General features: G+C 38.5%; 2 protein-coding genes across 5 annotated transcripts in view; one reads left to right on the forward strand and one right to left on the reverse strand.

Annotated features, from left to right (window-relative positions):
* Positions 1 to 15,337, reverse strand: part of C10H4orf17 (chromosome 10 C4orf17 homolog) — a 365,717-nt gene that overhangs the window by 222,586 nt on the left and 127,794 nt on the right. For all 4 annotated transcript variants that reach the window (XM_047799480.1, XM_047799476.1, XM_047799477.1 and 1 more), the window contains one exon: positions 9,603 to 9,727. The gene's annotated coding sequence lies outside the window, so the exon portion shown is untranslated. The remainder of the gene's footprint in view (positions 1 to 9,602; positions 9,728 to 15,337) is intronic.
* On the forward strand, positions 125 to 14,528 carry LOC125138188 (alcohol dehydrogenase 1-like). The gene is made up of 9 exons (XM_047799475.1): positions 125 to 142; positions 4,212 to 4,313; positions 5,471 to 5,609; positions 9,441 to 9,528; positions 9,680 to 9,899; positions 10,094 to 10,354; positions 12,223 to 12,358; positions 13,165 to 13,303; positions 14,504 to 14,528. The coding sequence occupies exons 1-9, from the start codon at positions 125 to 127 to the stop codon at positions 14,526 to 14,528; spliced, it is 1,128 nt and encodes a 375-aa protein (XP_047655431.1).

A 15,337-nucleotide genomic window follows, 5' to 3' on the forward strand; every position in this document is an offset into this window, starting at 1 on the left:
TTTTAATGACTTTCAGCATACAAAAATTATAAATACTCAGTCTAGCTTCCCCAGGATCAGAGTCAAAGAGGTAACCTTCTCTCGGGGATCCATACAAGACTCCAGGGAAACCAGAAAACTCGTCATGGACACCACAGGCAAAGTAAGTGCTACTCTTAAAATAGATCCATTTCATCTTCATTAGTTACCCAAAAATTGAAACAAAATTAAGACTTCTCTCTGAAGAAATATTTTGAATGATAATACTCAATGTTTTCCCACCTATGGAAACACATGCACCACTGTTGAAAAAATAAATTGCTAGACACCTACTGGGTAATAGTTTGACAGGACTGTACTAAAAGCCTTTAAAAATGTGCCTGTCATTTGACACAGAAATTTATTACAAAGAAATAAATATATTGTTTTTATTTATTTATTTAATCAGTTTCCTAGTATTCCACATATGTTACTTTCAGAGTTATACTCTTAAAAACAATACTGCAGTTAACCTGTTTGTAAAATGTTTAAAATGGTAACAATTGGGCACCAGACTTGGTATTTTTCCTCCTTTACACTTGTCTGTGTTTTCTAAGTTTTTGCCTTGAGTGTGTATCATTTTTCAAATGAAAATTTTTCCATAAAGTACATATTTTACCTGTTTTGTTTAAACTTCCCTGGTGGCATTTGTCCCTATTCTTTCTGTTATAGGCATATATTTTATCCCCTATTGGTGTCTAAGTTTCTTGAAGACATAATGGATTTACTCAGTTGAGAATATTTTACAATTACTAGTGCAGTAAATTTGCAAATGGAAGATACATAGAATTAAGAAGGACACTAGTACCACCAAATATATATCAAAAAGTTAAAGCATTCAGGGAGTTCCATTGTGGCACAGCAGAAACGAACCCGACTAGTACCCATGAGGACACTGGTTTGATCCCTGGCCTCGCCCAGTGGGTCAAGGATCCGGTGTTGCTGTGAGCCATGGTATAGGTCACAGATTCAGATTGGATCCCACGTTGCTATGACTGTGGCATAGGCTGGCAACTGTAGCTCCTATTTGACCCCTGGGAACTTCCATATACCACAGGTGTGGCCCTAAAAAAGCAAAAAAAAAAAAAAGTTAAAGCATTCAGATCATTGAAGTGCTGTTGCAAGAATAAACAGAAAGATAAATGGAATAGAAACAGCTTCCAAAGAGAAACTCATAAATACAAGAACTAATATAGTAAAGGTGCTAATTTAAGTATAAATGAAAGAAAAAATTAATCAAGAGTTCCTGCTAGAACAACTCATTTAGATTCTATAACTTCATTCTACACAAAATAATTTAAATGAAAATAAGAGTTTAATATTTTTAAATGAAACCATAAAAATCTAGAAAGAGGATAACAAATATTTATTTGGACTACATGGAGAGAATTTTCAAAATATAGAAATGGAATAAGTAATAAATAAAAAGATATTTATTTTAAAAAGCCAGTATTTTAAAACATGTGTGCATTGTGTGTGTATGTACACATGTAACTTCATACTAAATTAAAGGTCAAAAATCAAGAGGGGAAAATCATGTATGACAAGTTAATGAACAACCAGTCACTCCTTTAACATGTAATGAAGTTAAATGATTAATTTAAAAAATACCAAGATGCCAGTAGATACTTACATAAGATATATGACCAGGGAGTTCCTGCTGTGGCTCAGTAGTTAATGAATCCAACTAGGAACCATGAGGTTTCAGGTTCGATCCCTGGCCTTGCTCAGTGGGTTAAGAATCCAGCATTGCTGTGAGCTGTCGTGTAGGTTGCAGACACCGCTCAGATCCCGAGTTGCTGTGGCTCTGTCGCAGGCCAGTGGCTACGACTCCGATTTGACCCCTAGGCCTGGGAACCTCCATATGCCGCAGGAGCGGCCCAAGAAATGGCAAAAAGACAAAAAAAAACAAAACAACAACAACAACAAAAACAAAAACACACAAACAAAAAAGATATATGACCAAACACTCCATTAAAATGGAAAATATGTATGAATAACATAAAGTATGAAACATCTTTAACATTAAAAAAAAAATTAACGAAAAGAAATAGCCTATTCTGTGTGTCCAATATATTGTTTTTAATGACTACAGTCTATGCTAATGAGGGTGGAAAAAAATCATGACATCAATATTCTTTTATACTTCTAGGACCTGTGCCAAATCACTCAAACTTTCTGTAAAAAGATTTGGAAATCATTTTAGCCCTAACCCACTGATATTTGCAAATAATATTCCAATAAGAGGATAATCCAAAATATACAAAGAACTCATACAAATCAACATAAAAAAATATGATTGAAAAATGGGGGAGTTCCCATCGTGGCTCAGCAGTTAACTAACCCGACTAGTATCCATGAGGATGTGGGTTCAATCCCTGGCCTCACTCAGTGGGTTAAGCATCCAGCGTTGCTGTGAGCTGTGTGTTATGTCACAGACGCAGCTCGGATCCCAAGTTCCTGTGGCTCTAGCTTAGGCTAGAGGCTACAGCTCCAATTGGACCCCTAGCCTGGGAACCTCCATATGCTGTGGGTGCGGCCCTAAAAAGACAAAAAGACAAAAAAAAAACAAAAGAAAGAAAGAAAAATGGGCACACAACATTTTTCCAAAAAAGACAGACAGATGGCCAACAGGTACATGAAAAAATGCTCAACATCACTAATCATCAGGGAAATACAAATCTAACCACAATGAGAATCACCTCACATCAGTCAAAATGACTATTATCAAAAAGACAACAAATAACAAGTGTTGGTGAGGATATTGAGAAAAGTGAATACTTGTACACTGCTGGTGGGAATGTAAATTAGTGCAGCCAGTATAGAAAATGGTGTGGAGTTTCCTCAAAAAATTAAAAATAGAACTACCTTGTGATCCAGAAATTCCTCTCCTGGATATTTATTCCCCCCAAAAAAAGAAAACTCGAATTTGAAAAGATATATGCACCCATATGTTCATAGCAGCACTATTCACAATAGCTAAGACTTGGAAATAACCTAAATGTCCCCAAACAGGAATGGATAAAGAAGATGTGGTACATACACACAATGGATATTACTCAGCCATAAAAAAGAATGAAATAAAGCCATTTGCAGCAACAAGAATGGATGTAGAGATGCTCATACTAAGTGAATCAGACAAAGACAAATATCATATATCACTTATATGTGGAATCGAAACAAAACAAAGAGAAAAACATGACAAAAGAGCAAATGACTCACAGATACAGAGAACAAAGAGGTGGTTTCCAGAGAAGAGGGGGTCAGGAAGGAGAGGAAACAGATGAGGGAGATTAAGAGGTACAAACTTCCAAATAAATGAGTCAGAGGGGATGAAATGTACAGTGTGGGGGATATAGTCAATAATTATGTACTATTTGTGTGTGGTGACAGACGGTCACTAGATTTATCGTGATCGTTTTGTAATATATAGAAATATCTAATCACTATGCTGTGTACCAGGGACCAAGAAGTTGTTAAACAACTTCCTTACTTTAGGAAAACAGGCAAGTCAAAATTATAAACAACGATGTTATTACAATATACTTTATAATATTCAAATCAATGGAAATAATTACATTTCTAGGTAGATGCTGATTAAACAAATTAGAACATAGTCAAATGATGGAATATAAAGTAGCCATTTAAAATAATGATTATAAAGCATTTTGGGAGTTCCTGGTGTGGCGCCGCAGAAACAAACCTGACTAGTATCCATGAGGATGTAGGTTCAATCCCTGGCCTCGATCGGTGGGTTTGCAATCTCGAGTTACTGTGGCTGTGGTGTAGGCCAGCAGCTGTAGCTCTCATTCGACCCTTAGCTAGGAACTTCCATAGGCCACGGGAGCGGCCCTAAAAAGCAAAATAAAAAAAGTAAGCATTTTGAAGTCACGAGAAAATGTTTATGAACAATTAAATGGTAAATGTTAAAATACAGTGGCTATTATTAGCAAAAAAACCCAAAATACAAAATTGCTTATATGACACGATCTCTACTACATAAAAATTATGTAAGAAACTGAAAGGAAATATGCTAAAATTTTAACAGCTCATGTCTGAAATTGCAACAATAATTTTTCAGTTTCTTTATGATTTTCTTATTTTTACAAATTATAGCAAGTAAGTGTCATTTGTATGATCAGAAGTTAAGTGTTATCACTAAATGTGTCATTTTATTATCCTTGTGTCAACAGACAATCACATGCTGGGCAGCCATTGCCTGGACAAAAAATGTTCCTCTTTCAGTTGAGAAAGTTCAAGTTGAGCCACCAAAGGCTGGGGAAGTTCGTGTTAAGGTAAATTTAAGTTTTTAACCTTTATCTTTGAAGGCAAATGTGAGGAAATCCTATTTCATTGCATATATAAAGGGACAGATATAGATACGTACAAAATTTGAATTTTTTTTTCGTCTTTTTTAGGGCTACACCCATGGCACGTGGAGGTTCCCAGGCTAAGGGTCGAATTTGGAGCTGTAGCCGCCAGCCTACACCACAGCCACAGCACTGCTGGATCCAAGCCACATTGCGACCTACACCACAGCTCAAGGCAACACTAGATCCTTGACCCGCTGAGCAAGGCCAGGGATCGAACCTGCAATCTCATGGTTCCTAGTCGGATTCATTTCCACTTCACCAGGACGGGCACTCCCCAAAATATGATTTTCGATCTGTCTACTTTTCTTAGAAAAAGAATCTTAAAAACTGAGAGGAGTTCCCATCATGGTGCAGTGGTTAACGAATCCGACTAGGAAACATGAGGTTGCGGGTTCGGTCCCTGCCCTTGCTCAGTGGGTTAAGGATCCGGTGTTGCGGTGAGCTGTGGTGTAGGTCGCAGACACTGCTCAGATCCCTCGTTGCTGTGGCTCTGACGTAGGCTGGCAGCTACAGCTCAGATTAGACCCCTAGCCTGGGAACCTCCATACGCCGTGGGAGCGGCCCAAGAAATGGCAAAAAGACAAAAAACAAAAACAAAAAAAACACACTAAGATAGAGTTAGTAAGTGCTTGGAGTTGCCGAACAAGTTTAAAATTTTTTAAATCGATTTTCCCAGAGCATTGGGAAAACATTTCACAATATTGGGAACAAAATTCTTGGTTTCTCAATGGTGGTGCTATTGATACGTGGCCAAAAAGTCCTTCATTGTATGCAACTACTCCTCATATTTCAAAACTAGTTGGTGGCATGGAGTTTACAGAGTAGATTTCAAAAGATCTAGCTTATTTCTAGGTCTGAACATGCATCATGTGACTTTGGACAAGTTATTCTAAGTCTTCAAATCTCCCTTTCACATCTCTAAATTGGGAGTGATGAAGCCTGCCCTGCGCTTCTCTGAGTGTTGTTATAGGGATCAAATGAGACGATTCGTGTAAAAAAAATTAATAATCAGTCTCATATAAAAAAATAAAAGAAAAATTCCAAAGCAATTGATCCTTGGTCACTTAATTCCTATACAGATGACATCTTCTGGGATCTGTGGTTCCGATGATCATGTACTGAAAGGATTAAGCCCAATGAAATTTCCTTTAATCCCAGGCCATGAAGGAGCTGGGATTGTGGAGAGTATTGGTGAAGGAGTGTGCTCAGTAAAACCAGGTAGGAAGTGGGCTGCAGAAACCTTCCCACCAACAATGCACGAACGTATTTAAGGAGAAATAAGTTGGTTTGCCTCTAATTCTTTTAACTCATCACATATTATGATATTAAATGCATCCAGTGATTCCAAGTGTCACACAGTTTCTCTGCTATCATCGTCAGCAATGCAGAGGGGCAATGGCTGAACCAGGTATATATTCATAGCTAAATGAGAGCTGAGATAGAACCAGCATAGTTCTAAATAGATTAAAAACACCCTAGGAGCAAGGATGTTTCTTTTTAAAAAAAATGGACAATAAAACTCTATTATAAACATTAAACTTGCTAAGTGACTAGATCTTAATGGTTTCCAAAAAGAAAAAAAATTATAATTATATAACACAATAGAAGTTAATGCTATAATGGCAATAATATTGCAACATAAATGTATCAAATCAATATAAACTTACATATAATTTGTATACCAAATATATCTCAATAAAATTTTTTCCTAATAAATTGTCAGCAGAAAGGGTAATCTCTATAATTGGGCAAATTAATTTATTCTGAACTAATTGCACAAGAATTCAGTGGGGTTTTTTTTCCCTTTTTTTCCTTTTTTTTTCTTTTTTGGGCTCCGTGTGGCATATGGAGTTCCCAGATGGATCAAATCCAAGCCAGAGTTGCAACCTACACCGTAGCTGCATCAATGCCAGATCCTCAACCCACTGTGCCACACCGGGGATGGAACCTGCATCCTGCTGCTGCAGAGACACCAATGGATACCATTGGGCCACAGCAGGAACTCCCAGTGTTTCTTTTTTTTTTAAATTGAAATATAGTTGATATACAATATTATGCTAGTTTCAGGTGTGTTACATAGTGATTTGACATTTGCATACATTTTGAATGATCACCACAGGTCTAATAACCCTCTGTCCCCAACAAAGTTATCACAATATTATTGACCATATTACAATCCCTTGGCTTATTTATTTCAAAGGTAGAGGTTTGTACCACTTAATCCCCATCACCTATTTTGCCCCTTCATTCTCTCCTCTCTGGCAACCACCTGAGTGTTTTCTGTATCTATGAGTTTGTTTTCATCTTGTTTCCTTTGTTTGTTTGTTTTATTTTTAGATTCCACATATAAGCGAGATGACATGGTATTTGTTTTTCTCTGTGTGACTTATTTCACTTAGCATACTACCCTCTAGATCTATCTATGTTGTTGCACATGGCAAGATTTCATATTTTTATGGCTATATAATATTCCATTGTGTGTGTATACATACACACACACACACACACACATATATATATATACACATCACATCATCTTTAACCATTTGACTATTGATAGGCACTTAGGTTGCTTCCATATCTTGGCTACTATAAATAGTGCTATAATAAATATTGGTAGGCATGTATTTTTGTGTGTGTGTGTCTTTTTCTAGGGCCGCACCTGCAGCATATGGAGGTTCCCAGGCTAGGGGTCTAATCAAAGCTGTGGCCACCGGCCCACACCACAGCCACAGCAATGCAGGATCCAAGCCACGTCTGCAACCTACACCATAGCTTAAGGCAACATTGGATCCTTAACCCACTGAGCAAGCCAGGGATCGAACCCAAAACTTCATGGTTCCTAGTTGGATTCATTAACCACTGAGCCATGGCGGGAACTCCAGCATGTATTTTTTTTATTAGTGTTTTTTTTTTTCTTTGGGTAAATACCCAGAAGTGAAATTGCTGGATCACATGGCAGTTCTATTTTTAATTTTTTGAGGAATCTCCATATTGTTTTTCATAGTTACTGTACCAATTTACATTCCTACTAACAGTGCATGAGTCCTTTTCCCCACATACTCATCAACACTTGTTATTTGTTATCTTTTTGATAACAGCCATTTTGACAGGTATGAAGTGGTATCTCATTGTCATTCTAATTTGTATTTCCCTGATGATTAGTGATGTTGAGTACCTTTTCATGTGCCTATTGGGATATGTCTTCTTTGGAAAAACGTCTACTCGGGTTCTCAGCCCTTTTTTCTTTTTAGGGCTACACCGGTGGCATATGGAAGTTCCCCAGCCAGCAGTCGAATCGGAGCTGAAGCTGAGGCCTATGCCACAGCCACAGCAACACTGAATACAAGCCACATCTGCCACCCATGCTGCAGCTTGTAGCAATGCCAGATCCCTAACTCACTGAGCAAGGCCAGGGATCGAATCTGCATCCTTACAAAGACTACACTGGATTCTTAACCTGCTGGGCCACAATGGGAGCTCCTAGCTGCCAATTTTTAATCAAGTTTTTTGTTTTTCTGATGTTGAGTTGTATGGGTTCATTGCGTATATTGTATATAAACCCTTTATCAGATATATTGTTTGCAAATATCTTCTCCCATTCAGTAAGCTTGCCTTTTCATTTTGTTGATAGTTTCCTTAGCACAGTGCCTCTCCGGGGATAGAATTCCTTGAATGCTTGACAAATGAATGAATGTTCTAATCAACTAGAATACAGAACTTGAATTTTTGTTGACAAGATGATAGTGACATTTCAAAGAATCAAAGAAAGTAAGTAAGTTATTTTCTCCAGGCATATCAAAAGGGATCTTATAGCTATTCTTTGCATGTCTGAAATGATCAAAGTGAATAAGATCGATCACACAGGTTAAGATACTACTAAACCTCACAGCTTGGAATCAGGCATACAAAGAAATTTAAGCAAGTACATGGTCGGGACAGTCACAAAGCTATCATCAGGGTATTCATTTAGCAAGCATCTGACACTGGGCATAGAAGGAAGGGCAAAAATAAAAAAATATACAGCTTCTACATCTCCAAGAAGATAATGCAAATAGGAGGGATATATACTCTAACTCCTCTTTAATTGAAAAAATTCCAGTGGGAGTTTTGTGGAAAATAATGAGTATTTGAAGGGAAAGGATAAAAGAACAGAATCTGAGATTCTTCTGAATGTGAGATCCGGTACCTCTGGGATTTTTAGGGCCAGTGAAGGTAAGACGTGCCTTACCTAAACTTACAAGAGATTTTTAATGCCATTTAAGCTCTGCAGGAGGCTAAAGGGAATTATTCTGTGTTAGAAACACTTGTAAAGACCAATATAAGGACAGTTATAGACCTCTGACAAGGCTTTGTAAATTTGCAATCACTGCATTAATTCTCTTTCTCAGACCCTACCCATTCTGCCACCCTAGTGCTCAGGAGGGTTAATGACTGAATCCCAACATAATCAATATTCTCGCCAGAACTCTGCAACCTAAAAACCACCTTCTGTAGTAAGTGCTCCAGAGGCAGCCTCTCTTTGCAAAGGGAGAGCTATTCCTTTTATTCTCCAAAGTTAGCCTATCTGGGAACTTAGCCCCACTAAAGAAAACATGTCAGAGGCCTGCTGTGGGTGAGGGTGCCATCATAGGGCAACTGGATTCAATGGCAAGGGCTCTGCTATTATCCAGCTGGGCCATTGAAGGCAGGTAACAACCACTGGGCTTTAAGCCTTCAAATGGAAAACAAAAGGGTTAAAGTAGATGGCATTGCTATGGTTCATTCATGGTTTTAACAGAAACCATTTCCAGAGTGAAAGCAGACCTATAATTATCTGTCCAGAAGGGAATATCCCTATATTTCTATCATTTGCCCCCCAAAATAATGGTATTTCTAAAACCAAGCTATATGGTTTCTCCTTCGAAACACCACAGGCTATATTACACAAGTTGCCACAATCTGTTCATAGCAAGTTTTCAAGCCATCAATGAAATTTTTATAAACATTCTATTGCATTTCTGGTCCAGGAATATTTTAAACTAACAGTCATATTTTTTCTATACATAGGAGATAAAGTCCTCACACTCCCTCTTCCACAATGTAGAGAATGCAGTGCCTGCTTGCACCCCAAGGGAAACTTCTGCGAGAAGCAAGAGTGAGTAGATTTGCCCATCTTTTACTTGTTTTGCCACTCTTTTACTAAATTGTTTCTGCTATGCAAGCACTGACCTGTAGCTGATGATGCTCCTCTCTCTATGACCCCATCTGTCTGTGCCGGTGGCCCTGCCTGTGTCATTGTGGAACAGTGTTCTACCTTCTTCTGGATTAATGCTGGATGGGACCAGCAGATTCACCTGCAGGGGAGAAAAGATTTATCACTTTTTCCGCACAAGCACATTTGCTGAATATACTGTTGTGCAAGAGATTGGGGTGGCAAAAATTGATGATGCCGCTCCCATGGATAAAATCTGCATCATAAGCTGTGAGGTGCCTACAGGCTATGGAGCTGCTGTTCACTCAGCCAAGGTGAGAACAATACCTGTGTGTTTGTATGTCATAATGCTTTGTCTAGAAAACATCAAAACTAGGCCAAAACAGTCCAAATGTTTCAACTGGTGCATATGGTTCCAAAAGTCTCAGTAGTTATTTTTGTTTATTTTTTTAATTATACATGTGTCCAGGTTTGATTCCTAACACAGACATGCCTTATGAATTTATAGGTGACTCCTGGTTCTACTTGTGTGGTCTTTGGACTTGGAGGAATCGGCTCAGCTGTCGTCATGGGCTGTAAAGCCTCTGGTGCTTCTAGAATCATTGGGGTTGATATCAACGAGGAGAAATTTCCCCAAGCTAGAGCATTAGGGGTCACTGATTGTATCAACCCCCGGAAACTCAAGAAGCCTGTCCAGGAGGTGGTCATGGAGATGACAGGCATTGGTGTTGACTTTGCTTTCGAGGCCATTGGACTCTCAGATACCATGGTATGGGGCTTGGGGCACAGTGAGTACAGGTGCATCCCAGAGACAGTGCAGGTTCAGTTCCAAACCACCACAGTAATTATTGCAATAAAGCAAGTCACACTTTTAGGTTTCCCAGGGAATACAAGAGTTACGTTTATACTACACTATAGTCTATTAGTGTGCAATAGCATCATGTCTAAAAAACAATGTACACTCCTTAATTTAAAAGTACTTTATTGCTAAAAAAAAAAAAAAGCTATCATCTTGAGCCTTCAGCAAGTCATAATCTTTTTGCAATAGTAACATCAAAGATCACCGGTCACATATCACAATAATAAACACAATAATAATGAAAAAGTTTGAAACACTGTGAGAATTAACCAAAGGTGACAGAGACAAAGTGAGCAAATGCAGTTGAAAATATGGCCCCGATAGTCTTGCTCAATGCAGTGTTGCCACAAACCATCAATTTGTAAAAAACACAGTATCCGTAAAATGCAAAGCACAGTAAAACAAGGTAGGCCTGTAGATGTTTAATGGGTGGGTACACATTAAGTATAAACTCTCCTAAGCATATGTTTTGGAACTGTGGAGCCCAAATCTAAAAATGGAATGTAAATTCACTTTAAAACTTCATTTAAAAAATAAATGTCTACTTAAAGTCAGTATAGGGTACAAAGTTTAAATATGCAAAAGGCTACAGTCCTAGTATTTGCTTTCCTATATTCCTAGCAGCCTTCATAGACATCTTTTTACACTTAAGCATGAACATTATTTAATTTACATATGATATTCATGTGTGTTCTATATCAGAAGCATTCACTCATTTGAAAAATGAGCTCCTGTGCACCTGTGTGTTAAGTTCAGGGATACAAGGGTGAATAAAATAGGCACCAGGCTCTTGGATCTGACAGTGTAGAGCAGAGAATGGAAGCATTCAATACCTTTCATGTGTACCTAATATACGTGGTCGAAGGTTGAAGGAGGTAGAGGTAGCACTGTAACAGCAAAGAGATAAATAAGGCAAAAGGGAGGAAAGGGGAGAGATAGAAGAGTTAAGAACCAGAAAAGGGGAGTTCCTGTTGTGGCTCAGTGGTTAACAAATCCGACTAGGAACTATGAGGTTGCGGGTTCGATCCCTGGCCTTGCTCAGTGGGTTAAGGATCCGGCATTGCTGTGAGCTGTGGTGTAGTTCGCAGACACAGCTCAGATCTGGCGTTGCTGTGGCTCTGGTGTAGGCTGGTGGCTGCAGGTCTGATTGGGCCCCTAGCCTGGGAACCTCCATATGCCGCGGGAGCAGCTCTAGAAAAGGCAAATAGACCAAAAAAAAAAAGAACTAGAAAAGGAAGTCAAATAGATAGATATGAAAAAGTGTACTGTTACAGTCTTAGAAAACTGAATTTAAAAAAAAATGAAGCATCACACACATATAATGTATATATTTTTTTGTTTCAATAAAAACGAGTTGGACAGAGAGTCATAGCACATGAGAAGTTCAGGCAAAGAAAAAAGTGTGTGGCCTTTGAGGCAGTGAATAATTTTATTTAATAAACACATGGTAGGTGCTATGTGCCAGATGGTGCTCTAAATGTCTGAAGTATGATAAATCACTTAATCCTTATAACAACTCTATCTATTTTTATAAAGAAACAGGCATAGGGAGGTAAAGTCACTTGCCTAAGGTCACACGGCAGCAGAGTCTGTGCTCTTTACCACTAAACTCTACTGGTTCTCTAGTGAGAGTCCATCACTGGCCGAGTTGAAGCTGAGGTTGAAGTAACATCCACCCAGGAGGAGGTTTAAAATCTAGGAACGCCCACTTCCTTCCACCACTGGTAGTAGTTATTTATGAATGGGAATGTGCTAATGGTCATTACTGTCATTATCAGGTTGCCGCTTGGGAATCCTGCCACCTAAGCTATGGTGTCTGTGTCATCATTGGAGTGACTCCACCAAACACACCATTTTCCCTCGATGCGGGGAATGTTTTCTCTGGACGGACACTGAAGGGCACATGTTTAGGCGGTAGGTCAGTGAATAGAGGGGACCAGTTGGTTGCTCTCAAGAAATTCTCTTCAACTCTGTGGAATTCAAACATGGAATTCAAACATGGAATTCAAAATTCCTTTCCTTGGGGAAACAGAACTATAATGGTAGAAGTTTCCAAAGACTTTGCCTCGGAGGAGTTAGTGTATTTTGCAAATCAATTTTAGTTAATTTAATTAAATTAGAGTTTAAATATCCAAATAAAGTTTATAGTTTTTGTATTTTTCCCGTGTTTGGACTAATTCAGTTAACTTCAGTTCTACACTGATGGATTCAAAGTTTGTTGTGCTATTTTAACGCAATGCTTTTTGGATAATTACATACACCAACTTGGTATTTGGTTCTGATTTTTGTCCCGCCATAGGAGCCCTTATTTCTGAACAAGATTGACCAACAGCTTTACTAAAAATTCCCATCTCCATCCATTGCTCTGATGGCAGGAAATTCCCCTGCCATCTCAATGTGTGTGACTAGAGAGAGAGGAGGAAATGATTGTATAGTGGTAAACCCAGGAGGTGGGTTGGAGACTGCTAGCTGATTTAAAAGGGACTCAGGAACACATGAATATTGACCCAGTTTTTCTCCAAAGGAGTAACAGAACTGTCTGTAGCAGCCACACTTAGCAACAGCAGTCAACAGCTTCTGATGTACAAATGAATTCTCTTTCATCTTCAATGGCAAATTTTTAGAATACTTTACCTATATCCATGACTTATTTGATTTTTCTTTCATTTGGTTGGTTTAAAATTTCTTAAATCTTATTACAAAAGCCTTTTGTTTTGCAGATTATAAAACCAGAGACAGTTTTCCCCAACTAGTGACTGATTATCTACAAAATAAAATTAACATAGATCCATTAATAACACATCAGCTGCCTTTTAATCAAATCCACAAAGCTTTCGAGTTGTACCGTGCCGGGAAAACGTGAGTATTTTATTTGATGATCTCTTGTACTCTGAAATCACAGAGGAAATGACTCTTCAAACATTTGCAAGTGGCTTTGCAAGAAAGAGATGACTACTTGGATCTTCAATATCTTTCACATACTCTACCCTATTTCTTATTGTCACCAGGATAAGAAAAGGTTTTACCTGCAGGCTTCTCTTTGGGAAAGACCCACACTAACCTATTTCAAAGAAATGCCTGAGAGTTCAGTATGATATTGAGAACCACCCTATCCCATATTGGTCAATTATGCATTATTTTTTCTGGTTATAGACATGATCTAGAGTTGACATTACTGGAGTCATAAAATCTTACAAGGAATCTTAGAAGCAAAGGTTTAGACTTTTTTTAGATCCAGGGCACAAAACCTTTCTACATCATTTATTGACAAATGGCCAGTCTGCTCCAAATAGCACGCCTTCGGGGATGAAGTATTCACTCATTGTGCTCATTTATTCATTCAATATATATTTAGTGATGATGCACCATTCGCCAGTATTGGCCTAAGCACTGGAGACATAATGGAGAACAAACAACAAGCAGTAAATAAGGAAATCCTCCTGAGACGAATGCTTTGATTTTCTAATTCTGATTTCAGGCACATCTCCCTTTCATATTATCTCCCCTGACTCTACCTGTATCCTTTGCTTATTTAGTGATTTTTTTTTTAAATTAATCTAGATATTTGAATTTTACCCTGCTATACCTTGTTGATTTTGACCCAGCATGTCAACCCATTTAAATCAGGAATGAAGAGCCAAGAAAATTCACCTAAAGTCTTAGAAACAAATTACAGAGGAGGGGGTGGATCTAGCAGGCAGTAGATGTGTTGCAAAAGGAAAGGAACCCAGGAATCTATTTATCTTTTCCTAATCAGACATGTGGCTAGATTCTGGGGCTGATGGAAGCTGGTCAGAAGATGTGGTGGAAGGTCTGGATGTCTTTGTGGTCATGCAACTGGAGGGCATGGTGCTTAAAGCTGAGGCCTTTCTTTCCCAGATGATTTTGGATCTTGCTTTCACCAAATTCTGTATTTCATATAAGTGAACTAGGGTGAAGGTGGAGTCAGGGTGGAGGTAGGTAGGCAATGACATCTTTCAATAATGTGCATAATTGCTTTGCTGAAATCACTGTTTCTTGAGGAATTCAATTGTTTCATTATTGCATTGTATGTTTCAGCATCCGATGTGTTCTGCTGTTCTAAGATCCCAGATGATGAGAACTGCAAGGGTATCCTCGGGGACTTTCTTCCTTTCCTGTTTCACCTCCCCAATTTTTCCAGTACAGTGAAAAGAGATGGACAAGAGATGGGAATACAGTGTGATTGTGCAAAAGGAAAAAAGCACATACTGAAAGAAATCATAATAAAAAAAGGCTTCTCAGAGAACAGATGATATATACTTCATTCTGTAACTTTAAAAAGGGAGGTGGTGGGATTTGATTGGTGACATTGTAGATATGTCCATGAACCCAACTTATCTCTGTCATCAGTCCATGAAAGTCGTTCTTGAGTTATCCCTCATTTCTATTCTCAAGTCACCTTCAGAATATACAGAATTCCCTGTATCTTTCACGCCACTCTAAGGCTCATGTTATGATTTTGCTGCTTCTACAACATGCTGGTTGTCATAAACCTTTGGAAGGCTCTCTCAGGACACAATAAGCCATTTTCTAACCTCAGGCCCTTGTACCATCCTAGGCCTATAACCATGACATGTCGAGGCCCAGTTCCCATGTGCTTTCGAACACACAAACACATTTGGGAAATCTTGCCACCAACATCCCTAGGACGCATGTGTAGGACCCTCTCAAAAGAACTCATCCCCACCTAAAACCTCATAACTGCCTTTTCAAATCTTTTCTCTTCCCCAAACCAAAATAATCATTTCTATATTAGGGTTGGGAGATTGAGAGAAGAAGGAAAAACGGCTCTTCTTATCTAGTTTTCTTACATTTTTCATCTGTCCTTGACCCATTTACATTCTCCTTAAATCTTCACTTTTGAAATACAAG

This window comes from Phacochoerus africanus, chromosome 10 (genome assembly GCF_016906955.1).
Source record: "Phacochoerus africanus isolate WHEZ1 chromosome 10, ROS_Pafr_v1, whole genome shotgun sequence".
Lineage (NCBI taxonomy): Eukaryota > Metazoa > Chordata > Mammalia > Artiodactyla > Suidae > Phacochoerus > Phacochoerus africanus.

What these genes read in the sequence shown, in the direction of transcription:
- LOC125138188 (XM_047799475.1), top strand. An exon ending in AGTGTGCTCAGTAAAACCAG is followed by an intron (nt 5,610 to 9,440) that starts GTAGGAAGTGGG and finishes TTCTATACATAG; the next exon opens with GAGATAAAGTCCTCACACTC. An exon ending in CTGCTGTTCACTCAGCCAAG is followed by an intron (nt 9,900 to 10,093) that starts GTGAGAACAATA and finishes ATGAATTTATAG; the next exon opens with GTGACTCCTGGTTCTACTTG.